Consider the following 25,729-nt stretch of genomic DNA (forward strand, 5'->3'; position numbering starts at 1 on the left):
GATAACAGCACAGAGACGTTTGGAGGGAAACAGATTGAGAGGGGAAGGAAGGGAGTGGGACACAATGTATCTGATGTTCTCTCCAATAATGACACCTAATTTTTTTTTATAGATGAATTTGCAACTGATTTTCTGGATTGGACTGATTAGCTTGATTTGCTCTGTATTTGGTCAAACAGGTAAAAAAAGAATTGGTTTTTTTTTTTTTTTTTTTTTTTAAATTTCAACATCTTGTATCAGTAGTCTTTGGTCAATTAGATTTGGGTCAGAGGGCAAAAAAACAAAAAAACAAACAAACAAAAAACAAAAAACAAAAACCCTCCCTTAGCCCAAACTACTACTTTTGAAATTCTGCAGCACTGTGAATGAGAAACAGGTTTCTAAGCGGCCTGCAGGATCTTCACCATCAGTTAATCATCTCTAACATTAGTGTGAGGATAGTATGTCACAGACCACACAGAAACACCCGAGAATGTGAGAGTGCTGGAGGAACTAGAACAAAAGCAGAGGCATGTAATATGTTCTGAACCAAATAAAATAAACATGTACCTTGGTGGATTACAAAGATGTGTCCATTGGCATCTAAAAGTGAAAGTAGGCTGGTGGTGGTGCACCCCTTGTAATCCGAGCACCTGGGAGGCAGCAATAGTCAGGAGCATCATGGGTTTTAGGCTAGCCTAGGCTAGACACAACTCCCCTCCATCTCCAAATTTACAAAACCGCAAAGGGTTGGGGATTATTTCAGTTCTGGGTTCTGAGCAGGCAAAATTAAAAAAAAAAAAAAAAAAAAAAAAAAAAAAACTCAAGGGACATGTACTTTCTAGAAGAAACTCTTACTCTGATTAAGAAGTCTTTGTAGTGTTAGCATATTTATAACAGCAGAGGACAAGCTGAGGATGGTTTAAATTTCCATGGCAACCATGACCATCTATATTCGGAGCAAAGGACACCTGGTTCTATTGTCTGACTCTCAGAGAAACCATAGTAAATAGAGTAATTAGAATCATCTGACCTCAGCATGGGTATGTGAAAATGATGAAAGATCCTGAACAGGAAACTTGGTCCATTTTATACATGAACTCGACAGCCACCCAGAGCCCTGAATTGTTAGTGCTTAGGGTTACTGAGAGGATTGTGGGCAACCTCTATCTAGTCAGAAAACATAACTCGAGATGGTCTTTACTATAAGAAAATGTGCCAGACTAGACGAGTCAAAGAAATGTAAACTTAAGGAGTTATGGATTAGATAAATGTGGACTTGCAGTTATTTAACATACTAAAAGTGGAGTGGAACCCCTGAGGGTACTTAATGTGGTATGAGCATGGGATCATAAGTCACAGGAAAAGACAAACCCTGACCTGGGTATAGGAATACCAGGGCATTTATACCCTTTCAGAATTATAGCTACTGAAATTATACTTTTCAACAGACTGACTGGTGTGTAGCTAAGCCAATGGTACCTACTCTGTCCTACAAAAGACAAGAATGTCTTTTTATGGCTCTCAGTGTCAAGGGGATCCCAGACCATTATGTTTTCTTTGGAATAGCCTAATGTAACTTAGTAACTAGGCCAGAATGTTCATATTTAACATGTATGTTTATCTGCATATCACGTCTGTCTTTCATTGTGATCCATTTATTTTTCTTCTTGGAAACTTAAGTTGTCTGTTTTTTTTTTAACAGATAAAAATAGATGTTTAAAAGCAAATGCCAAATCTTGTGGAGAATGTATACAAGCAGGGCCAAATTGTGGGTGGTGTACAAATACGGTAAGATTTCGGATTCTGGTCCATTTATTCTTTGTTTTTGTTGTTGTTTGTTTATTTGTTTTGAGGTTTGTTTGTGGTTTTTTGTTTGTTTGTTTGTTTGTTTGTTTGTTTGTTTTAAGACAGGGTTTCTCTGTGTTAGCCGTGGCTGGCTTGGACTAGCTTTATAGACCAGGCTAGCCTCGAACTCACATAGATCCACTTGCCTCTTCTTCCTGAGTGCTAGCATTAAAGGCGTGTGCTGCCACACCCCGCTCTGTTCTCTGATATTTGAGCCTCACTCAGAGTCTACCCTTGTGAAGTACCAGATAAGATACCACTGGAATCAATGTTCATTGAAAATAGTGTATGGTGGTCACAGCTGTGGGGCTTGACAAAGTACATGTCTTAGGTAATTTCCTATTGCGGTGACAGAACACCACCATCAAGGCAACTTAGAAACAAACAAAACCCATTTAATTTGGGGCTCATAGCAGTGCTAGTTCATGACCATCATGGCAGTGAGCATAGCAGCAGGCAGGCAGGCATGGCGCTGGACCAGTAGCTCGCTGAGAGCTTATATCCTAATTCATAGTATGAGGCAGAGAGAGCTGACTGAGTGATGTGGGCTTTTGAAACCTGAAGGCCTAGCCCCACTGAAAGGAAATAAATGTAAATTTGAGTTCAGATGCCTGACGTGGCCCCTTATATAAAGCTTACTAAAACTGCAATGAGTTAAGTTGAGGTTCTGTTAGGTCAGAGGTTCATTGTGTATGTCTTTTCTCACATGTTTGGTCTTAAATTGTAAGATGTCAGATAGGACATGATCTGACAAGGTAAAACATAAAATGAAAAGCTTTTGTTTTGTTTCAGAATTCTCTTTTTATGGTACTGTCCCCCTTCTAATGGTGTGCTGGGTGAAACTGGGGACATTTAACAATGGCTAGTCGAAGCTCTTGCCTTCTTTCTCCAGAAAACGAAGAATATAACTCTTGTTTACCAGTTGCAGTTAGAAATGGTGGATTAAAAGAGGGGGTTGGACATGGTGGCCCAGGCCTTTAATCCCAGCACCCAGGAGGCAGATCTCTGTGAGTTCAAGGCCAGCCTGGTCTACAAAGTGAGTGGAGGACAGCCAGGGATACACAGAGAAACCCTGTTCTGAAAAAACAAAGCAAAACAACAACAAAATGGAAATGGAGAATTCCCTAGGAGCTTGAGCTTTGTTGGATTTTGAGGTTTGATAGTAAAAATAAACCTGTTTCAGTTTTGACCCCTGACTCTGGTCATTCTTTCTAGATGTCTCTATAATTGTATAAATGCTCTTGCTATGTGACATTTGCTTTAAAAATACTTTGACAGCCACTGTCATGTTTTGAGTCTTGTGCCCTATGTGGACACATTCATGTTTGTGCTGGAGATGAGAGCAGATAGCAGGGTGTCTCTCCTGTTGCTTTCCAACTTATTTTTTGTGACAGGGTCTCTCACTGAACCTGGAGCCTGCTGCTTCAGCTAGATGGCCTGAACCAGCATGGACGGACCACACGGTCCTGGACAGTGAGTCTGAGAACCCACTGTTTCTGTCCTCCCTTATTGGGGCTGTGGTTACAGATGTTCACTGCCGTGTGCAGCTTTTATGTGGATGCTAGGGATCAGAACTTAGGTTCTCATGTTTGCATAGCAAGTACTTTACTCATTAAGCCATTTCTCCAGTTACCACCTTTTTTATTTGTTTGTTTGTTTGTTGGTTGGTTGGTTTTTAAAGATTGTTTCTCTTGTCCTGGCTGTCCTGGACTTAAAACACACACACACACACACACACACACACACACACACACACACACACACACACACACACACACACACACACTATTAATGGGATGTATTTAGGCTAATGCGCTTTTCCTAAACATCTGGTTGCTCTGCTGGGCAGAGTGTTACATACTATGAAAGACCTTCTAAGGACTTTTTCTAAGAGAAAGTTTTAGAAAAATACTGTCTGGTATGCGGGCTCATCTATAGTAGGACTGCCGAGAACTGAAGGGGAAGTCTGGGGAAAGATGGTACTTTTTCTGTTGATTTTACTTGTTTTTATTTGAGAGCACTTACCATGATGGGAGTTGTTAAGAAGCTAGAAATGAACTACCTTAGATTAAGCCATTTGATTTTTGTAATTTGTTTACATGCAGTTAAACCATCAAAATACTTGCTACACTTTTTTTGTTGATGTCAGTATTTTTTATGTCATTTAGACATTTTTACAAGAAGGAATGCCTACTTCTGCACGATGTGATGATTTAGAAGCTCTAAAAAAGAAGGGTTGCCAGCCAAGTGACATAGAAAACCCTAGAGGCTCCCAGACTATAAAGAAAAATAAAAATGTCACCAATCGCAGCAAAGGGATGGCAGAGAAGCTCCAGCCGGAAGACATCACTCAGATCCAACCGCAGCAGCTGCTTCTGAAGTTGCGATCAGGTACCTCCATCCCCACTTGAGTTCTCCATAGCAACTTTACACAAGCCTTTCTCTCCAGTCTTGATGGTTCAGTTTTAGAGGTGAACTGGTACCCAAAGATAGAGTATAAGTTAAATTTTAGCAGATAGAACCTTTTGTTTTTGTTTTTTGAGACAAGGTCTCTCTCTATAGCCCTGGCTGTCCTGGAACTTGCCAAAACTGGCTTCAAACTCAGAGGTCTGCCTGCCTCTGCTTCCCAAGTGCTGAGTTTAAAGGCATGCACCACCACTCCTGGCCATTACAATTTTTGTAACACATATACTTTCAATAATTTTAAATCTAGCCTCTGTCAGAAGCAAAATCTGTTAAAGATTCAGGAAATACCAATTAAACTCACTGAGCTTTAAAAATAATAGTATCTATCTGTTACTATAATTTCATAATATAAAAGCAGAGTTTTAATTCGTGTATTTACTTAGTATCATTTAAATACTGAGGTACTTAGGTGCTTGTGGCCACTCCACCTCTAGAATAGACAACATGCCCTCTTTCTGCCTGTCACCCTTCCCGTCCTTCTGTTATTGCTGCCTGGGAAGTGGACATCGCTCCAGCTTGAATGTGAAATGTCCCACACAGGGTCATGTATGTGAACATTTGTTCCCTGGCGTGTAGTGCTGTTTTAGGAGGCTATGCAGCCTTCAGTTGGCAGCCTTGGCTGGCAGAGTGGGTCACTGGGGGTGGGCCTTGGGCTTCCTGATTTGCCAGGATACAGAGCTGCTCCCTCATGGTCCTGCTGTTAAGGGTAGATACTAGCTTCTGTGGCCTCCCTGAGACGGAGCCAAAATCAGTCTTTCTTCTCCTAAACTTCTGTGTCAGGAAAAGAACTTACTACAGAATTCTACTTCTACTGGAGCAGAGTACCACTGCTGTCTTGGAGCTACAGACCTGCAGGATCCTTAGCAGGACAGTCATTATGTACTTGCCTAAATCACATTTTATTTTAATCATCATTCCTTTAAACATCTTTTCAGGTTTTTTTATTTATTTGTGTGTTTTACCTGTGTGTGCCTGATGCTGCAGAGGTCAGGAGTCATCTGATCCTTTGGAACTGAAGTTAAGGATGGTTTTGAGCTTGGAAACAAACCGTGTTTGATTGTAAGAGCAACAAGGTCTCTTACCCTCCAGCCCCAAATCATTACTATCACTATTGGGTGTTTGTAAGAGGCTCTCTTCTCAAGCTCAGAAGCTCATGGTGGTTTTCCTCACTTTCTTTCATTGCTTCCAATTTCCTTTGTGTTTTTTCCCTTCATTCCTCTGCATTTGCTTAAAAGTTGGTTTTCTAGCCAGTTGTGCTGCGTACACCTTTAATCCCAGCACTTGGCAGCAGAGGCAGAGGCAGGTGGATATCTGAGGTTGAGGCCAGCCTGGTCTATAAAGTGAGTCCAGGACTGCCAAGGCTACACAGAGAAACCCTGTCTCAAAAAACAAAAACAAAAAAGGATTGGCTTTCCCTCAAGTCATTGAGAATCATTCATACCCTGCAACACCACAGACTTCTCAGGTAGCTGCACCTCTTCCTCCAGCTGCCTGCCGGTGGCTATAGAGAAAAGACTGATATTTTTTTCATCCAACCAGACTGTTTTTTCATCCAGACCTTTATTTTCTAAGTGTTTTATTTTGTGGTACCGGAGATAGGGTGTAGGACCTCTCATGTGCTGGGTGGATGCTGCCTTCCGGCTCTGCTTTATAAGTAAAGAACATGTGACAACTTTTACCTCTCTCACCTCCCTCGTTTTTTTCAGTTCGGGCTTCATCTCTTGCTATTGATCTTCTGTAGTTTCTAACTAACCTCTTTACCTCTGTAACTTATTTGTACAACTCTAAAGTAAAACTAGATTGTTACTCCACCTACACGTAGCACTGTTGTTTTACATAGACAACATTTCCCTCCCAACTTCAGTCTCTGCCTGTCCATTGTGCTCTGTAGTGTGCTGGTCTTTCATTCTCCCAAAACTTACGGTGTTCTGTTTTCCTCATAACTTTTTATGTAAATCAGCTTGTGATTACAGTAACAACTACTTGTAATAGAAGAAAACGTTTATTTTGGTTCATACTTTTATAAGTTCCAACTGATGGATGGACTGGCCTGTTGCTCTTAAGTTTGTGGTGAGGTGAAATGTCATGATGGGGCATCTGGGAGATGATACAGAAAGGAGATCCCATAGCCTCCAGGCCACATCCCTGGTGACCCACATCTCCTGCGTCCTGCGGTTACTGGTAGTGGGTTTTGCTTTTATTAGTTTTGCTTCCCTAAGTCTTGGTGTTGTGATTCTTTTAAAAAAAATATTCATTTTACATCCCAGTCGTAGCCCCTCCCTCCTCTCCTCTGTAATGAAATCAAGTGTGTGCCTGTCGAGGCTCTGACAGAATTCTTAGGTCACTTAAGACTATAGCATTGAACCTGAAGTTGGACTTGTTATTTATTTTTCTCATTTTTTTCTGATTACTGGCCACCTAATTTCAACTGTGACTCTATTAATTAGGAGAACCACAGAAGTTTACATTAAAATTCAAGAGGGCTGAAGACTACCCTATTGATCTCTACTACCTTATGGATCTCTCCTACTCTATGAAGGATGACCTGGAGAACGTGAAGAGTCTGGGGACAGATCTGATGAATGAAATGAGGAGGATCACTTCAGACTTCCGCATTGGTAGGAATGCTGGGAACATAGTTTTTACGTGTGTGTGTGTGTGTGTGTGTGCGCGCGCGCGTGTGTGTGTGAACGTGCTTGTGTGTGCGCGCGTGTGTGTATGTGTACGTGTGTGTGTATGTGTGTGCGCGTGCGTGTGTGTATGTGTGTGCGCGTGCGTGCGTGCGTGCGTGTGTGTGTATGTGCACGCGCGCCACACCTGGTCTTTTACCGGGGTGCTAGGAGCTGAGCTCATCCTCATGTCTGTGCAGCAAGAGCTCTTGCCAGCTGTGCAGCCTCTGCAGCCTTCATTCTGGGCCTCAGAAAAGGGTGTGTGTAGAGTTGTTAAGACGGCTCAGTGGATAGGGCCCCTGCTTCCAAGCCTGATGCCTGAGTTCAGTCTCTAAAATCAGCTCCTGTAAGTTGTCCCCGACCTCCAGGCGTGAATGTGGGGTATGCATGTGCACCCTTCTCCCAAATAAATAAACACCAATTTAAAGGGGATGTAAGTGTGTTGGTCTCTGCCCGCTCATCTATCCAAGTGCATTTTTTTTCTTTAGGCTTTGGCTCATTTGTGGAGAAAACTGTGATGCCGTACATTAGTACAACCCCAGCAAAGCTCAGAAACCCTTGTACGAGTGAACAAAACTGCACCAGCCCATTTAGCTACAAAAATGTGCTCAGTCTTACTGACAGAGGAGAGTATTTCAATGAACTTGTTGGTCAACAGCGCATATCTGGTAACTTGGACTCTCCAGAAGGTGGTTTTGATGCAATCATGCAGGTTGCAGTTTGTGGAGTAAGTGATTTCTATAGGGGCTGGTAGCATTGTCTGTGGGAATTTATGTTAAGTGCGTTTTTACTAAACGTTAGATCAGAGTGGCCTTAGCGACTATATTATAAGATCCCCCCTCTTGAGGAATAGTGGTGATGTCAGTCTTTTAAGTTCCCACTTGTCACTGCTGCTTTCTCAGGTCCCTCTAATTACTGCATCTCTTATTTGAGCCAGGTAGGGAATTCACTCCTAGTAGTGGTCTGTCCATTTTAAGCAGCAGAAGATAGACTTTGGCTGGCTTGGGGTTTTGGAAGAGGCTAAGGTGTCTTAGGTAACTTTGTGGCTCTGTTCTGGAAATGTAACTGATGTTGTCTGGGGTGTCCCTGAGAACTCCGAACATGCCATGTGGAATAGTGTCACACCATGGCTCTGTCCTGGAGATGTAACTGATGTCCGGGGTATCCCCGGGAACTCCGAACATGCCATGTGGAATAGTGTCACACCATGTTTCTCAGGTCAGTTCATTGCCTTTGGGACATGTCTTCCTCTTTTGCCATAATAATAAGCAGAAAGAGCTTTCAAAGGCTTGATTGATGAGCTATATGACAACTTATGTTTGTAATAAAAGTAGTAATACAATATTTGTGGTTTAATTGTAAGGTTTTCAGGGATAGTAAGCCTGGTTCTGTTGTACTAGGGACCAATGTTTATGATCCGTGGGTATTTCTGATTGATTTGCTTTTTTGAGTCATGGTCTTGCTGTGTAACCCAGGCTATCCTTGAATTTGTAGAAAAGTTTTTGCCTCTACAACTGGGATTGTAGGTGTGCTCCACCAACCAGACCCTTAGTGATCTTTTAATGAGAACTGAGGCTGAGAGTAGAAAACACTGTTAGGTCAATGAACATTGTGTGGATTACCATAGTGTAGCAGGGAAAGTGTAGGGCTTCGAGATACTAAGTAAAGCACTGTGGGAGTGTAGAGGGAGCATTTTCCTGTCCTCTCTGCTCCTAGTCAGTTGACTTGATGTCTTTTGGAAAAGGTAACAACAGAAAGCTCATAGGGCAGTGGTGACATATGAAGTACACACAGACAGCACATGCTGACCACTGTCCTTACTTTTGACCTGCCAATGCAGTGTTCTTTATTTAAAAAATAGTATTCCAAGTATTTACTACCCTTAGCTTTCCTTACTCTCTGAAAAGCTTGTTTTTCCTAGTCACTGTATGGAGAACATTTTCTGGGCTGCTTCTGCTTTAACCAACAGGATCAAACTAGCTCCCCCTGCCCACCCTGCCACAGAAAGGCTTTGGCTGCCTTTCTGAATTTGTCATAGTTCAGAGGCAAAGGAGCAGGTAACCTGCTTTTGAAAGATGACTAGAATTAAGAAACTTAGTTTCTGTCTTCAAGGATTTTATAAACATGTGTTGAGTCAGTTTAAATTTAGAAAAAAAAATTAAGCTAGTGAAATTATACAAATGAACTGATTTCATGAGATAAAATGAAAATTTAGAGTAGGGCAAGTTCTTAGACAACTTTTCTTATAGTAAGAAAATGGAGCTATGTATGGTGACACGTGTCTATAACCCTAGTTTAGGAGTTAGGGGCAGGGGGATTAAAAGTTTAAGGCCATCCTCAGTAGGTTTGACACTAGCATGGCTTAAAGGAGAGAGCTGATAAAGGAGGTGGTGGTGTAGGAGAATGCAGGGTGCACGGGGGGGGGGGGGGGGAGGGAATGGGAGCCAGAGAAGGTGGGCAGCAACAGGTGTAGACCGAGTCTGTGTAGTCATAAATTCTCAGCACCACTGTAAAAGGCAGACTCCGGACTGAGGGATGTCCTTATGGGTGGCCAGCAGGAAGAAGCTATAAAGTGCTGCAGCTTGTGAACCTGGGAGCATTTGAGTTACTTGAGCAGTGTCTGCAGTTGACCTTTTTTTTTTTTTAAGTCACTGATTGGCTGGAGGAATGTGACACGACTGCTGGTGTTTTCTACGGATGCTGGGTTTCACTTTGCTGGAGATGGGAAGCTTGGTGGCATCGTTTTACCCAATGATGGACAGTGTCACCTGGAAAATAATGTGTATACAATGAGCCACTACTATGTAAGTACTTAAGCCCTCACAGAGGCCTTCTCTGGGCTCTCCCCTCTCAAAAGTTCCCAGAATTCCAAATCAATCCTCAGCTGCCAAGATCACGCCCCTGCTAGAGCAGAAGACAGTCATAGTTAGTGGCTGTGGACTAACTGAAGCAGCCCCATACCTATCCCACACCTGGGATTAAAGCATTCAAACAAAAACATGTTCACATAACATAATTGGTTTTTGTTTTGTTTTGCTTTCCTGAAACAGTTTCTCTGGTATAGCCTTGGCTGCTTGGATTTGCTCTGTCGACCAGGCTGGCCTCAAATTCATAATGACCCTCCTGCCTCTGCCTTTCCAAGTGCTGGGATTGTAGGTGTGCATCACTGTGCCCGGCTACACACCTGGGTTTTTAAAGAAACCAAAATTCTCACTAAATACACACGACCCAGCTCAGCAATTATTTGCTACTGAGACCTGAGCAAAACAAAGAAAACTCCATCATTGGTTATACAGTGTATTTATTTACTAAATTGTATTGCTTGATTCCTTAGGATTATCCCTCAATTGCTCATCTTGTCCAGAAATTAAGTGAAAATAATATTCAGACAATTTTCGCAGTTACTGAGGAGTTTCAGCCCGTTTACAAGGTAAAAAGAATGAAGGTTCTAGATCTTTCTTGTTGTTTAGTCTTTAGTAGCAGAATTATGTTTTTGAAATTTAGGAAAATGCTGCCAGGTAGCCAGACTGAATTCAACAAACATCATTTATGTTAATTTTAATTGCATTTTATTAGGGTGGGGTTTTTTTTTTTGTTGTTGTTGTTAAGGTTTTTTTTAGGTTTAACTTTGAAAGATACTTAGGAAATGAGTGGAGACTTGGAGTGTCAAAATAGTTGTTACTTTTCAGAAGATTCTAGTTGGTTGACTAAATAATATTAATATTTTACATGTTTAATTTCAGGAACTGAAGAATTTAATTCCTAAGTCAGCGGTGGGCACACTGTCTGGAAACTCCAGTAATGTGATCCAGTTGATCATTGATGCCTACAATGTGAGTGCATGTTAAATGCTGTCAGCTTCATGCTGTGTCCTGAATAAAACACCCTTTGTATACATGTCAGAGAGCTGAAGGGTCAGTGCAAAATGTGAATTTAAGTTCCATGTCTGGAGGAAAACCTTATTGTCTTAGTCTCATGGAAGCATAATTTAAGCAAAGCAATACTTTTTAGATAAAGGCATATGCATAATTTCCAAGCTCTTGTTTATGTGTCATCAGGCCATATATTTCCTAGTTGGAATAAGAGTAAAACACGACTGACATTTTGATGTATACAGCTCTTCTTACCTTCTGTTTCTTCCCTAAAGTCACTTTTATTGATTCATCTTCTCTCTCTCTCTCTCTCTCTCTCTCTCTCTCTCTCTCTGTCTCTCTCTCTCCCCCCCCCCCTCTTCCTTTCCTCCCTCCCTCCCTCTCCCCTTTCCTTCCTTCTTTCCTTCTTTTCTTTCTTTTGTAGACAGAGTCTTTCTATGTAACCCTGCCAGTTTTGGAACTCACTATATAGACTAAGCTGGCTTTGAACTCATAGGAATCCACCTGCCTCTGCCTTCTAGGTGCTGGGATGAAAGGTGTGCATTACCACCATGCCTGGCTATATTCACCTATTTTGATGATATATCCTGGGCCCCTGGCATACCTAGTGGTGGGCAGGTGATGATGTCATAGGTTGTTAGGCAGCCTGGAGGCAGGCTTGTAAAGCTGCTTATATGCTAACACAAAGGACTTGCTTTTTTGTTTTCAGCAAGGCTTGCACACTCTGATATGTATGTACATACATAGGCATACCATTTGGGAATTGAAACTATAGCAGAATTCTCTCCCTTTGGGAGCTTAAGTCAGAATGTCTGATTCCCAGTAAGCACCAGCCAGTGATCATTTAAAATAATCCACAGTCATCTACAGTTTCATGGTGACTGTTAAGAACTATATGTACCTATAGCCCCAGTCTTTGGTTGGTTAAATTTAGATTAAACCCCTCCCCCTTCAGACTGCGTGTGTATATGTATGTGCGTGTGTGTGTGCGCGTGCGAGCGTGCACGGTAGGTCACAGGATGGGAGTTCTTTCCTTCTACCATGTGGATTTGTGATCAAACTTCGGTTGAGGCTTGGTACAAGCTTCTTTCGAACTCTGATCTATCTTGCCAGCCCTGTCTTTTGAGACAGTATCATGTGGCCCTGGCTGCCTTGACTTTTCAGTATAGCTGAAGGTCTGAACTTGTGATGTTCCTGCCTCCGCCTTCTAGGTATGCTACGTCATGCCTGGCTTTGAACTTCACATTGGTTTTTACACATGCCTAAGATCCCAAGACATTTTGGAAAGACTTTGACTCAGAGGGGTTTGTCAGGGACAGGATTCTACTTGTTTCACACCCTTCCGTTCAGCTGTTGTCTTGACAGATTGCTTTTCTCACTGCTATCCCTACAGGGGTGTGAGTGAGTGAGGCTTATCACGATAGCCTCACTGTTCTGAGATATCTGCTCTTTTAATTAAGCACTACTGTACTCTTCCTTGTCTGCTGTTCCCATGCTTTATTTTTTGTCAGTGTTGAGAACCAAGCCCAGGGCCTCATAGCTCCTGTGCAGGTGTTTAGGAGGTGGGTAAGATGACAGTGGTACCAAGTAAATTTGTTTACTCTGTTGCTCTGGTCTCTTGTTAGCTAAACGAGGTTAAGCCAGCAGACAGCCATGTGACACTGGGGGAGGGGGGAAGCAAACATCCTTTATATGTTCTTAGAGTTGCTCATAATCAGGCCTTTGTGCTGTGAGATTAGTAGCATTTTGTTGAATAATGAAGAAATGCTTTTACATTGTATATATGATTTTGAAGATTGGGCCCTTTTTAGAGTTGGTTACTCTATAACACTCATTTGGATTGAAGCCTTTCATAACAGCTTATTTCATCCGTGTGTGTGTGTGTGTGTGTGTGTGTGTGTGTGTGTGTATGTGTGTGTGTGTGTGTACAAGTCATATTTTATTGTACTTTACTGTTCATTGTTAGTCTTTTTTTTTTTTTTAGTCCCTTTCTTCAGAAGTCATTCTGGAAAATAGCAAATTGCCAGAAGGAGTAACAATAAATTACAGATCATACTGCAAGAATGGGGTGAATGGGACAGGAGAAAATGGACGAAAGTGTTCCAACATTTCCATTGGAGATGAGGTATGTTGTATGAGCATTTTTCTGTGAAAAGAAAAAAGCATGTATAAAAAGCTGGAGAGATGGCTCAGTGGTTAAGAGCACTGATTGCTCTTGCAGAGGACTTGAGTTCTATTCCCAGTACCAAATGGCCATGGAAACTCAAAGCCACCTGTAATTCCAGTTCTAGGGGAGCTGATGCCCTCTTCTGATGCCCACAGCTACTGTGTGCACATCGTGCACAGATATAAACACCATACACATAAAATAAATCTAAAAAGAGTTAAAAATTTTAATTTCTTATATGAGAAACATTAAAGGGCTAGCTTTTGAGATATTATATTCATTGCTAAATTTGTTAGCCTATTCTTTCCCTTTAAGGTTCAATTTGAAATCAGCATTACTGCAAATAAATGTCCAAATAAGGAGTCTGAAACTATTAAAATTAAACCTCTGGGCTTCACTGAAGAAGTAGAGGTCCTTCTTCAGTTTATTTGTAAGTGCGATTGCCAAAGCCACGGCATCCCAGCAAGTCCCAAGTGCCACGAGGGAAATGGAACATTTGAGTGTGGAGCCTGCAGGTGAGTGCAGCCTTGCTACAGCAGGACAGAAACATTATAGGCATCTTTATTTGGGAAGCTCATAGAACATTAAAAAACAAAACCAAACCGTAATTCCTTTGCGCCAGTGACTTACTCACATACTGAGGAGCTCTGTTCTTCATAATAACTGCTCATACTCCACAGTGACGCTTTTGGCTAGGTAAGCATTGTGCCCACAGTCTCCAATGGCAGGCTTTGGGCTTTGCTCTCCTAATGGCACTCCCAGGTCTCTGCAGCAAAACACATCTGGAAAAAAAAAAAGAAAGAAAAGTAGATAGAAACATGTTTTGTAAAAACTGTCAAACTGATAGTGGTGACTTTCTTTTTAATTTTTGTTTTACTTTGAGAAAGGGTCCTTTTTTTATTTTTATTTTTATTTTTTTAAGCCTAGGATGGCTCCAAGTTTATGACCTTACTGCCTCATTACTTGGGTTATAGGCAGAAGCCACCGCTCCCAGTGTTGGTGACAGTTTGATCGGTGATGTAGTTAGCAAGAAAAATGTTTATCTTGTACTGCATTGATTTTGTGTTGCTGGGATAAAGAATAAACAGTATTTAAAGTTTACCTTTATTTATTTGTCTTTGTGTGTACGTGCATATGTGTGTGTATCTGTGTGTGTGCATGCACGCGTGCGTGTGCACTCGTGTGTCACGCAGGCTTGAGAAGGTAAGGACAATTGCAGCAGTTTGCTCTCTGTCTACCATGTGAATCCTAGGGATTGAACTCAGGTTGTCAAGATTGGTGGCAAGTGCCCTTACCCCCCCCCCCCCCCCGAGCCATCTCACAACCCCCCTTGGCTACTTTTAAATTAAAAATTAAACTGTGTTCATAATATTTCTTTGAAATAATAGAACTTTTTAATCGAAATGTCAGTCCTTCATCACTGTGGTTTTGACTATTGGGCCAAAAAAAAAAAAAAAAAAAAAAGAAGAGCTATGTTTACCATCAATTTTTAATTGCTCATTTTAAGTAATAATTTAAATGCTATATTTTTTTCTGTGTTGTATGTATCTTGTTTGTTTGAGTCATTAAGATATCTTTTTAGTAAAATGGCATTTTGCCAAAAAGATTTTCTTGAAATTCTTTACCTTTTGTTTAGCACATGCAAAATCAGTTTATTTAGTGTCCATAAACATAAATGTTCTAAGATATGTGGATTATCTGAGAAGTCCAGACCTGTGCAGTAAATTTCCTCTTAGCCAAGGCTACTACTTGTTTCATTTATTGTATATACTCAATATATTTTTCAACTTTTGGGATTACATTCATTGCTATTTTTCATGTTAACAGTTGGACCTTTGCTTCAAACTTAGTGGTAGGTCATCTGCACCAGCAGTATAATAACACTGCATTTGAGGATGCAGCCTAGCAAAGTGGCACATGCCTTTAGTCCCTGGACGGTAGACACAGGCAGCTCTCTGAACTCAAGGTGGTCTTGTCTACAAGAATCCATCTTATTTTTCTGAAAGAATGAGTTTATTTTTCCAGATGTTTTGTTTGCTGGTTTGTTGCTGGAGTATGTTTGCATTTTGGTCTGAATGGTTCCTTACTGAAGATGAATTTCCCTGAGGCACCTGTGTATTCCATAAGAACTTGAGTTGTAGCAGATCAGTGGTGGCGCACGCCTTTAATCCCAGCGCTCGGGAGGCAGAGGCAGGTGGATCTCTGTGAGTTCGAGGCCAGCCTGGTCTACAAAGCGAGTCCAGGACAGTCAAGGCTACACAGAGAAACCCTGTCTCGAAAAACAAAACAAAACAAAACAAAAAGAATGAGTTGTATTACATGTTGTATGCATGGGTGCATGTGTGTAAAAATAGTGCACTTCTCTTCATGTCTGCATGTGTGGAGTAGGCATCCCTACCTGATATTTTGTTACTGTGAGGAAATTAAAAAAACATTTTGTTTTATGACTGTTTGGATCTTTCCTCAGGTGCAATGAAGGGCGTGTTGGGAGGCACTGTGAATGCAGCACAGATGAAGTCAACAGTGAAGACATGGATGCTTACTGCAGGAAAGAGAACAGCTCAGAAATCTGCAGTAACAATGGAGAGTGTGTCTGCGGACAGTGTGTGTGTAGGAAGAGAGATAATACAAATGAAATTTACTCTGGCAAATTCTGCGAATGTGATAACTTCAACTGTGATAGATCCAATGGCTTAATTTGTGGAGGTGAGTAAACACCAGCAGTAGCTACACAGTGCAGATCTCTAATGAGGTCAGACATCAGAAGAGTTCCTGAGTGAACACACAGAAAAGGCAGCAGTTAGGGCGGGCCTTCGATTACATCTGCTTTCTTCTATGTTGTGGCTTGTTTCTAATTTGTGAATGATTGCTGTGATGATGTTTCCATTGCAGGAAATGGTGTTTGCCGGTGCCGTGTTTGTGAGTGCTTTCCCAATTACACCGGCAGTGCGTGTGACTGTTCTTTGGACACTGCGCCATGTGTAGCATCGAATGGTCAGATCTGCAATGGCCGGGGCATCTGTGAGTGTGGTGCCTGCAAGTGTACAGATCCCAAGTTTCAAGGGCCAACCTGTGAGACGTGTCAGACCTGCCTTGGTGTCTGTGCAGAGCATAAGTAAGTATTGCCTGGGTGCTTCACGTAGGCACACGCACTTTGTTCCGCTACTAGAGCCAGAGGAGAGTGCTGATACATTACACCTCGGAGAGAGCATCTGCTGCTGTTTATATCATAAAAAATCCTTAGTAGTGTGTGTGTACTGTGTAACACTGAAGTGTGTCATGAGAGTTATACTTTTTTAAACAAATCTGAAATCACTGTGTGAGTCTGTGCTGCACTACCCCGCCCTTGTTTTTAAGCTTTAGTGTAGGGATAGAGCTCTGAGCTCTACCACAGAGGCATACTCTAGTCCAATGCAAGGTTTTTCTCCTTGGTAAACTATGACACCAATAATACATTCCTTAAGTTACTGTGCTTTTATGCTACATATTTAATGTGATATAGGTCCAGTTTTATTACCAATATCTTAATTTTGTGTTGTGGAGATGTGTATATATGCATGGAGCTCAGACGACGTTGGGTTGTTGTTTCTCAGGAGCCGACCACCTTTATTGACCACAGGGGGTTTCATTGACCTGGAACTGTGCCTAGGACAGGAATCCAGCCATCTCTGCCTCCTGGCACTGAGATTACAAACATGTGCCGCATGCCTGGCACATATTCTCCATGGTTCTAGTGATCAGAACTCAGCTCCTCATGCTTGTGAGGCAGACACACTTCTGACTGAGCCGTCGCCCTGCCCCACCTTTACTTCTTTATTGTGATTCAATTATCATTTTGGAGACTAGCATTTTAAAACCTATTAATGGGAAATTTCACTTGCAAGAAAAATCCAAGTGTTAGCATTGACTAGGAAAATGTGTTTAGTTTACATAAAATTGTTAAAAATTTAAACTGCTGAAGTTTGTTCACTGAAACATGTTGAATGGTGTTAGGGCTTTTTGTTTGGTTTTGTTTTTTATAAAAGTCACACACAGTTTGGAATGAGAGACCTTGCTATTGAGCCTAGGCTGTCCTTGAACTTGAGATCCTTGGGCCTCAGCCTACCCATGCTAGGACTGCAGATGTGGCCACCACCAAGGGCTCAGCTAGACTTGTATGTGTGCCTCCCAGTTCTGCAGTGTGCTAGTTGGTAGTCTTGAGCATACCTATTACAGGCCTGTCTTGTACCCTGCAGCATCCGTAACTGTTCTGTGGATGCCAGGTCTGTACTGTAGGCCGAGCAGATTTCCCGTAGCTGACTAGGAAGTAAGGTTTTGAGTTAGAGGATGGGTGAACCCTGATAATGCCTGGTGTTACTAGGCCCCCATAGGCACTGAAGTCCCTTATTCCTCCACTGGAGGGCAAATGCTTGCAGGCAGCTTCCATAGCTAGAGGTGCTTCGGTAGACTTGGCCCAAGGTGGGTCTGGAGAACGCCTTACCTACCCTCTTACTCTTTGACTGCAGCTTTGCCAGCCACGGTGTTGCTGGCCTTCGCGGCAGTGGCTTGGCTGGGGCTACGGGAAACTGAGATCTCTTGTGGAACATATTGCCTCTTTACTCCCACTGAGTTTATGTTGCCTTTACATCAGTATGGCCATTAGTTTAGCACGTGAAGTATTCTAAGCAAAATGCATCCTGATACATGCTAAGTGTAATGATTTCTGCCGTAGAGAGTGTGTTCAGTGCAGAGCCTTCAATAAAGGAGAAAAGAAAGACAAGTGTGCAGAGGAGTGCTCCCACTTCAACCTCACCAAGGTGGAGAGCAGGGACAAGCTGCCGCAGCCTGTGCAGGTCGATCCTGTGACCCACTGCAAGGAGAAGGACATTGATGACTGCTGGTTCTACTTCACCTACTCAGTAAACGGCAACAACGAAGCCATCGTGCATGTTGTGGAGACTCCAGGTAGACGTCGGGATATGCACACACAGCGTGTTCCTACTCCCGGTTACTGCTGGGCTCTGACATCAGACACAGCCTGGATTCTTACTATTAGGTTTATGTTGGGAAATTTTTCTTCTCAAAGGTTAAAGTAGAATTTGGGTAATTATGTCAACTAAGGAAGAGAGACATCAGTATTTTAGTTTCCCGAATGAAGAGTTTCAAGATTGAATGCAATAATCTGCCCATAGATGCAACCTGAGCAATATTTTGATATTTAAATATGAGCTTGTTCCAGCTTTAGTTACTGGAAGAGGTTATCTTAAAAGACACTTCTAATGTTGAGTTTGCTCAGCTTCCCAGAAATTAAGCATATTTTACCTTCTTTTTCTACTATCCTTTGTAGATTCCTTATCAGTAGTACATAGGTTTTTTTTGCTTTGGGTGTGAACATATGTTAAAGCATATGGTAAGCATGCATTTAATGTTACAGGTAACTGTCCAACTTTTTAGTTTTTACTTTTCAAGAAAGTGTATATATTTTGTGTATGAGTGTGTCTACCTTCACCCACTGAGCCATATTTTGGTCTTTACTGTTCTGCAGCACCAGACAGAAACTCTGTGAATACTGTCATGTGTTCTTCAGTGTCTTTTCATAGTTTTAGCTATCTTTTTTTTTTTTTTTTTGGAGACAAGGTTTCTCTGTGTAGCCTTGGCTGTCCTGGACTCGTTTTGTAGACCAGGCTGGCCTCAAACTCACAGAGATCCATCTGCCTCTGCCTCCCAAATGCTGGGATTAAAGGCGTGCACCACCACTGCCTGGTGTTTTAGCAATCTTTGAACATAGGGACTTTGTTGCTGTTTTTGTGGTGTTGTGTAGTGAACCCAGGGCATTGGTATATAGGTAGGTAGTGGCTGATTTATTCCTGCAGTGGTCATGACAAGACTTTGACTAACATGACGCCAGATTATAGATCAAATTGGGGGAAAATGCATTGATAAAAATACTGTCTCTTAAAAAAAATAATTATATTTGGTGTGTGTGTGTGTGTGTGTGTGTGTGTGTGTGTGTGTGTGTGTGTGTGTGTCGGGAATTGTGCCTGTGCCATGACCTTTACTTGCAGGCCTAATTCATGCACATAGGGTATTTTTCCAATTTCCCAAGTCTTCTTATTTGGTTTTAGGACAGTCTTGCCATGCTGGCCTGGAACTAACAACACAGACCAGGCTGACTTTGAAGTGTGACAATCTTTTTTTGATTTTTTGAGACAGAATTTCTCCTTGGCTGTCCTGGACTCCCCTTGTAGACCAGGCTGGCTTTGAACTCACAGAGATCCGCCTGCCTCTGCCTCCTGAGTGAATATTCTTAATTATATATATAAGTGTTTCATTATTTTTGATGTTCTTATGATTTTTTTTTTTAAAGTTCCAGTTTTTAGGAAAAAATATTCTATTAACCTCCGAGTAAATGAACTACTGATCATATTTTCTGCAGTCTTGTAAGCTCCCTTGTTAGAACCTAATAGCTTTGTTTCTTTGAAATAGTGTCTCATTATGTAGTCTTGTCTGGCCTGGAACATACTATGTAGATTAAGTGTCCATCTCATGAGATTAAAGGTACTTGCCACCATTCCTGGCCTAGAGCCTACTAAGTTTTAAATAGGTTTTTGGGATAGTGTGTACTCTCTTGAGTTTTCAATACTATTAGTTTTATAATATTCCATCCAGATCTTTGGTCATGAGAACTTTATATTAAACAGTCTTTCTGTGCTCACGATTAACCTTTTCATTTGTAGACTGTCCCACTGGCCCTGACATCATCCCAATTGTGGCAGGTGTGGTTGCCGGGATTGTTCTTATTGGCCTGGCCTTGCTGCTGATTTGGAAGCTTTTAATGATAATTCATGACAGAAGGGAATTTGCTAAATTTGAAAAGGAGAAAATGAATGCCAAGTGGGACACAGTAAGTATGAAACATCTGCTGAGAAACAGGTTGGACCCTGAAGTAAATGTGACTTACAATGGTGAGGCTGACTTTTAAAGTCCTTTTTAAATATTTCATTCTGACAAAGTTCATTATTCAAAGAGTTTGCATTTGTTGAAAAACAGAAGCCTCCTATTGCAGTAAAAAATTTATGAGGATCTATGTATTCTGTGTATATATAGTGGCTAGCGTCTTTTGTTTTTCAATAGGTCTGAATCTAAATATGCCCTCTACTCACTTGTCTAATGTGAAATAGAATCTTAAATGACATCACAAGTGTCTCAGGCTACACCATAGAAAGAGCCTCTCCCTCCCACCCCAATCCATCCATATGATTCTCGTCACAAACAAACCGGTGGTTCTGAGGCTGGGATGAGGGAAGGGCTGACCAGAAGGTGGGATCACAAGAGGCCTTGGGATGAGTTCTGTAGTAGGTGTGTTTGTGTATTTGGAAATATTTGGCCTGAACTTAAGGTATATTTTACTCTCTTCAGATTGTATATCTATAAAGCTTGCTCAGTAGAAGCACAGGCTTTGAATGATGTGTGTCATTCAGTCAGTGCTTTCAGAATGGAGTTGGGTGGTTGGCTAAACATTGGCCCTGAAAGATTCACAAGAAAGAGTTGATGTCTTCATTTTGTAGTCTTAAACTGTAAAGACATAATAGTTATGTGCTTTTTACTGCAGTTTGTTTGGGTTGTTAATAAAATTTAGAAATTTCAGAAGTATAGAAATAGAATTCCATTTTATAGTGTTAATACACTATACAAATCGATTTTATTTCTGATGAAATCACTAGAAACTATTTCTTTCACTTTAGCAAGAAAATCCGATTTACAAGAGTCCTATTAATAATTTCAAGAATCCAAACTATGGACGTAAAGCTGCTCTCTGAGTTGCCGTTCGTATTTTCTTTCACTTTCTATCCTTGCATGTGAACTTCTGTCTTTTTTATTTTTTACTGCACCATGTGTGTCTCTCACTCCTACTGCTGTTTGTTTGGCTTTCTTTATATGGCTATCTGTGGCTTCTCTCAAATGTTGACTTAGTGCTTGGAAGAACTTTACAAAAATAAGGTATAGAAGCAGCCTCTGCACTGGTGGAGCGAAGAGAATGAGCAGCCCTAGTCAGCCGCGGCCCTCCTCCTTAGTGAGACAGCAGCCCTGAGCATCTCCCAGAGGCCCCTCCGCTCCCGTCTTCAGCTGGCAGAGTGCTGACTGACAGACTATATAGGCTCTGATGTACCCTGCTCTGACCTCCTAAACTGAGCAGTGAAGTTGAGTGTGAAGTCAGAATGGTGGAACCCAGGGTAAAGACCAGGTATGGTTGGTATTGTTCACAATTACAGGTCATTTTGCTCATTCTAGAAAGATTCTGAGATTTTCGGTTCTTGATTATGTGGGAATTCTACTAGAAACAGAATACCATTGGTGTGCTTTTTACTAGTTATTAAATAGTTCTGACTCTTGAGTTTAAAACTGAAAATCTTTGTTGCTTGTTTTTATTTTATTTTTTGACTGAGACAAGGTCTAACTGTGTAGCCCTGGCTGCCTTGGAACTTGCTGTGTAGATCAGGGTAGCCCTGAACTCACAGAAATCTCCCTGTTTTTGCTGCTCTTAAAACCTACATTAAAAAGACTGATTACATTTAGCACCAAATTCTTTTCTCGTGGATAGGATAGAGCCTGGGAATTTCATGTTTCTCATCTCCACTTTCTGTAGACAGAGACAGCGTTGGCAATGGCTACAGGGCCCGCCTGTGTTTCAAGGGTCCTTCTCAATGCCCTGTATTCTTTGTTAGTTGTCAGGATAGTGGGAACTAGCTTTGCTATTTTATACAAGAGACCAGAGGAGCCAAGTTCACACAGCTAGTTACTGAAATAACATTCAAGTCTGGACTGTGGGATTCCAACACTTACGTCCCTGCCTTGTCCTCCACTGGTTATCAGGTTAGCAATCATGTTCTTTAGGAGAAAGTTATTAGGAAGAAATAGAGCACTTTACAGCGTGGCCCATTTTGACACTGTGTTGTGACTTGGGGTAATGTTGTTGAACAAACATAATGTGGGAATCGCTTTCCTACACAGAAGACATCTACTTACTCTGTTAGTGAACTTGGAAAGCAAAATTGAAGGGCTGCAGGATGTATTGTGGGAGGGTTGAAGTTCCATCTCCAGCCCTATAATCACCTAATCAATGAATCATTCAGAAAGCCCCAAGTAAGGAAATGTTTTATATTTCTAGGGGACATAGGAAGTAGCAATAATACTAGAAATCATGACTTGCTGGACCTTTTTACTTCTAAGAAGGTTTTTATGTAAGGACTAATTTGTTGGCGGAAAGTTATTGTTATGGATATAGTCAGGTATTAACTATTTCATATACATCTCACAGAAAATGTTTCCACCTGTTCCACTCAGGTGAATTATTTGCCCTTCCTGTACATTAAATGGCACTTTGAGTGAATAATCAGTAGTTACTATTTATAATTAATGTTTATATTCCTTTTAATTTTTGGCTATAGTATACCTTCCTTCAGCTAGAGTAAGCATTTCATATAATTAAAAAGTTTTCAATTTTTAACGTATTATTAAAATATAAGAAAATTTATGGGTGTAGACTATCATTAGATGTTTTCTTGATAAGCATTATAGTAGAAATTAACAATAAAAATTAATGTGGGTCAGTAAAATCATACAAAAACATTTTTTGTGCTATGGGACCAATGCTTCCCACCAGTTAATTATACCATTAGCAGACACTGTAATTATATTGGGACACTGGAAAAAATTATCAGGTCTGTCCTTTCCTGCTGTAAATTACAAACCTCCCAGTTGGCATTGCATACCTCACATACCCTGTGCATAAGCAGTTTACAGTCACCACTGTCAGCTGTTGGTAGTGGACAAAGAGAGACTCACTCCAAAGGAAAGCCCTTCAGATGCAAATACGCTTTGGCTTCTTGGGGCAGGGGCTGCACCCTGAGTGGTGGGACTAATCTGAGTTATTTTAGTTTACCTCCATTTAAACTGATATCTAATACACATAGTGAGTTTAATTTTATTTCTAACTTGCATGTTAAAGTTTTGTTTGATTGACCTTAAAATAATAAATACAAGTGTTTATGTGGCAAAGCAAATTTTTCCAAAGGTAAGTTTTTTCCATATAAATTTTACTTTAGACTGATAAACTGATATAAAAATAAACAATAAGCTGATATAAAATAATGAACATCTCTTTTTTGTTTTTCCTTTTGCTCCCTTATAAAATTCTTAAGCACTAAATATTAGATTTTGTTAAATACTTTAACTTAAAGACAACTAATGGTAGTGAAAACACAGGCAGTTCTAGCATCACACCCCAGAAGAGTTTCTAAGAAGGCAGCCTCTTTTCTGCAGGAAGTGTGCTGTAAAGTCTGTGAGGTGCTGTACTTGCTCTGAAGGCCAGCTAGCTGAGAGCTTGGGACAGCCAGTCAAACTGCGTCACAAACAGTGACAAATGCTGGGGTTCAGCTTACTTTCTCCTTCATATTCAAGCTCAGGAAATGATTCTACCCACAGTGGGCAGCGCACCCCAGTTAACCTAAGCATGATAGTTCCCCACAGACATGGCCAAAGGTCAGTCTCCCACATGATTGTTACAGTTGAGATTAACCATTTATTCTGGCTTACATTCTGTTGCCATGATAAACACCATGACTCAAAGCACCTTGGAGAAACAAAAGGGTTTATTTGCCTTACTGGTTACAGTTTATCATCAGAGGAAACCAAATCAGAAATTTAGGGCAGGAATCTGGAGACAGGAACTGAAGCAGAGACCACCAGAGAAATTCCTACTGTTGTGTGCTGGCATACTTTCTCTGGCTTGCTTAGCTACCTGCCTAGGGGTGGCACCACCCGCAGTGGGCTGGGCTCTCCTATGCTAATTAGCAATTAAGAAAATGCCCCAGAGACCTGTCCACAGGCCAGTATGATGGAGGCAGTTGCTTAAGGTTTCCTCTTCCAAGGAGCTTTAGTATGTGTCAAGTTAACAAAAAACTAACCAGCACACCACAGATCCTCCATGCACAGAAAAGGTCAGGTGTGGTCTTGTTCTGACTGGTATTCACATAGCTGCTGCCATCTTGGTAGATGCTGACCTTGCCCTCAGGGCTGAGCCCACATTACCTTCCTCCTGCCTCTGTTCATTCCCAGCACCCCAGAACATACTTAGATATTTAAAAATTTAAATGAACTCTGTGTGTGTGTGTGTGTGTGTACACATCTACCTAGCTATGGCATTCTCTGCTTTATACCTTGGCTTTGTATATATTCCTATTTGGTTTTCAGTAATTTATTTGTAGTCAGTTTCCCTATGGAAGTATTCCTAAGCTTCTCGTGTTATTCCCCGTTTCTAGTGCTCTTCTTATATTATGTATATAGTTCTGTTTTGAACCTGTCGCATCGCCTTGTTTTATATCTTCACACGCTATACTGTGCTCTCCTCAAGGGCAGAGTTGTGCTTGTGTAATGATGATGGCTGTTATTCTGCTTAAAACACCATAGTCAGGATATTTTTCAGTCTTGAGAAATTTTTGTGGCTTTGAGTCATGTGCTAAATTAGCAGGGGTCCTCACTCAGGACTAGAACTGTGATCAGCATCACCCTTGGACTGTTGAAGAATTGTAATTTCATGAAGAATGGTAATTAGTTGGCATTCTGAGCATATGTTTGGATTGTGACTTGATGGGGCACAGTGCCTTGGCTAACACTGACAGACATATGCAGAACTCAGTTTTAGAGCACAGCTCCCTTCCTGGGAACAAAGCCAGCCACCCCATAAATAAGCATTAGAGTATGTCAGTCAGGGGATTGGGGCTTCCTTAGTTTGGTATCAGAGGAGCCCCTGATAGCAGCTGTACAGGTCCTGTGTGGAGGCCATTTGTGAGGCAGCCTTCCAGGGACAGTGAACGGGTCAGAACACAGCATCCCAACAGCCCAAGGCTGCCCTTCTCGGGGCCCTGTCAGGCATTATCTTTGCCTATAAATACTGTTTGAGACTGGACAGTGGAAGTGACTTCTTAAGAGCACTGTAGCTTTTAATGTTTTGGAACACTGTGATTTTAGAGAGTAACTGGTGATTTTTGTTTGTTTTAGGGTGAAAATCCTATTTACAAGAGTGCCGTGACAACTGTGGTCAACCCGAAGTATGAGGGAAAATGAGCCCTCCTCAGGCCGATGTCGCAACACCAAGCTCACAGCAGCAGCGTCTTAGTCACAGTAGGGTAGCTTTGGGGCTCTATGGCCAGGGCTTTATTCATGTGCAGGTTTGGAAAATGTACAATATGTATATTTTTAATTTTTTGTTATTTTGAAAATAATGTTATAATCCATGCCAGGGACTGACAGAAGACTTGAGAAAAGGATCTTTATCCTTGTCAGCTGAGGTCACAGCGTGCCTTTTTAACCCTTCCTCCTGGACCATTTGGAATCACTGCTGCAGCGAATGCAGGACAGAGTTGAAGCAGCAGCATCACAAGCGTCTGCATGGCAACTGATTCTCAGCTTTATAGATTGGCCGGGGCTGGGTATGCAGAGTCAAAGCACAGCCCTGCTGGTGGCTCAGGGCTTGGTTCGGCCTGCTGGCTGCCCACGGGGCATCTGAAAGACAAGTGTGCTGACAGTTTCCAGTTAAAATAATTTTGACTCAGAGAGGTGGGAAGGAAAACTTAGCTTTAAAACCTGTGTGCCATTTTGAGTTACTTGATCCTGTAACTCTGACACCTTCTCTTTATAAATCCAACCTTGGATAAAAGTACTGGGAACCTCTCTGCTAAAGAGTCCCT

General features: G+C 41.5%; 1 protein-coding gene across 1 annotated transcript in view; it reads left to right on the forward strand.

Annotated features, from left to right (window-relative positions):
• Itgb1 (integrin subunit beta 1) overlaps window positions 1-25,524 on the forward strand; it is a 42,214-nt gene extending 16,690 nt beyond the window's left edge. Inside the window, exons 2-16 of the mRNA XM_051169265.1 lie at window positions 113-179; window positions 1,685-1,770; window positions 3,996-4,218; window positions 6,741-6,911; window positions 7,451-7,689; window positions 9,611-9,766; window positions 10,297-10,392; window positions 10,706-10,795; window positions 12,819-12,959; window positions 13,317-13,516; window positions 15,469-15,707; window positions 15,894-16,116; window positions 17,713-17,945; window positions 19,718-19,884; window positions 25,041-25,524. Of these exons, the coding sequence (XP_051025222.1) occupies window positions 113-179; window positions 1,685-1,770; window positions 3,996-4,218; window positions 6,741-6,911; window positions 7,451-7,689; window positions 9,611-9,766; window positions 10,297-10,392; window positions 10,706-10,795; window positions 12,819-12,959; window positions 13,317-13,516; window positions 15,469-15,707; window positions 15,894-16,116; window positions 17,713-17,945; window positions 19,718-19,884; window positions 25,041-25,106 (2,397 nt within the window). The 3' untranslated portion in view covers window positions 25,107-25,524. The remainder of the gene's footprint in view (window positions 1-112; window positions 180-1,684; window positions 1,771-3,995; window positions 4,219-6,740; window positions 6,912-7,450; window positions 7,690-9,610; window positions 9,767-10,296; window positions 10,393-10,705; window positions 10,796-12,818; window positions 12,960-13,316; window positions 13,517-15,468; window positions 15,708-15,893; window positions 16,117-17,712; window positions 17,946-19,717; window positions 19,885-25,040) is intronic.
• Window positions 25,525-25,729: the final 205 nt, after the last annotated feature.

The sequence above is a fragment of the Acomys russatus genome, chromosome 26 (assembly GCF_903995435.1).
Source record: "Acomys russatus chromosome 26, mAcoRus1.1, whole genome shotgun sequence".
Lineage (NCBI taxonomy): Eukaryota > Metazoa > Chordata > Mammalia > Rodentia > Muridae > Acomys > Acomys russatus.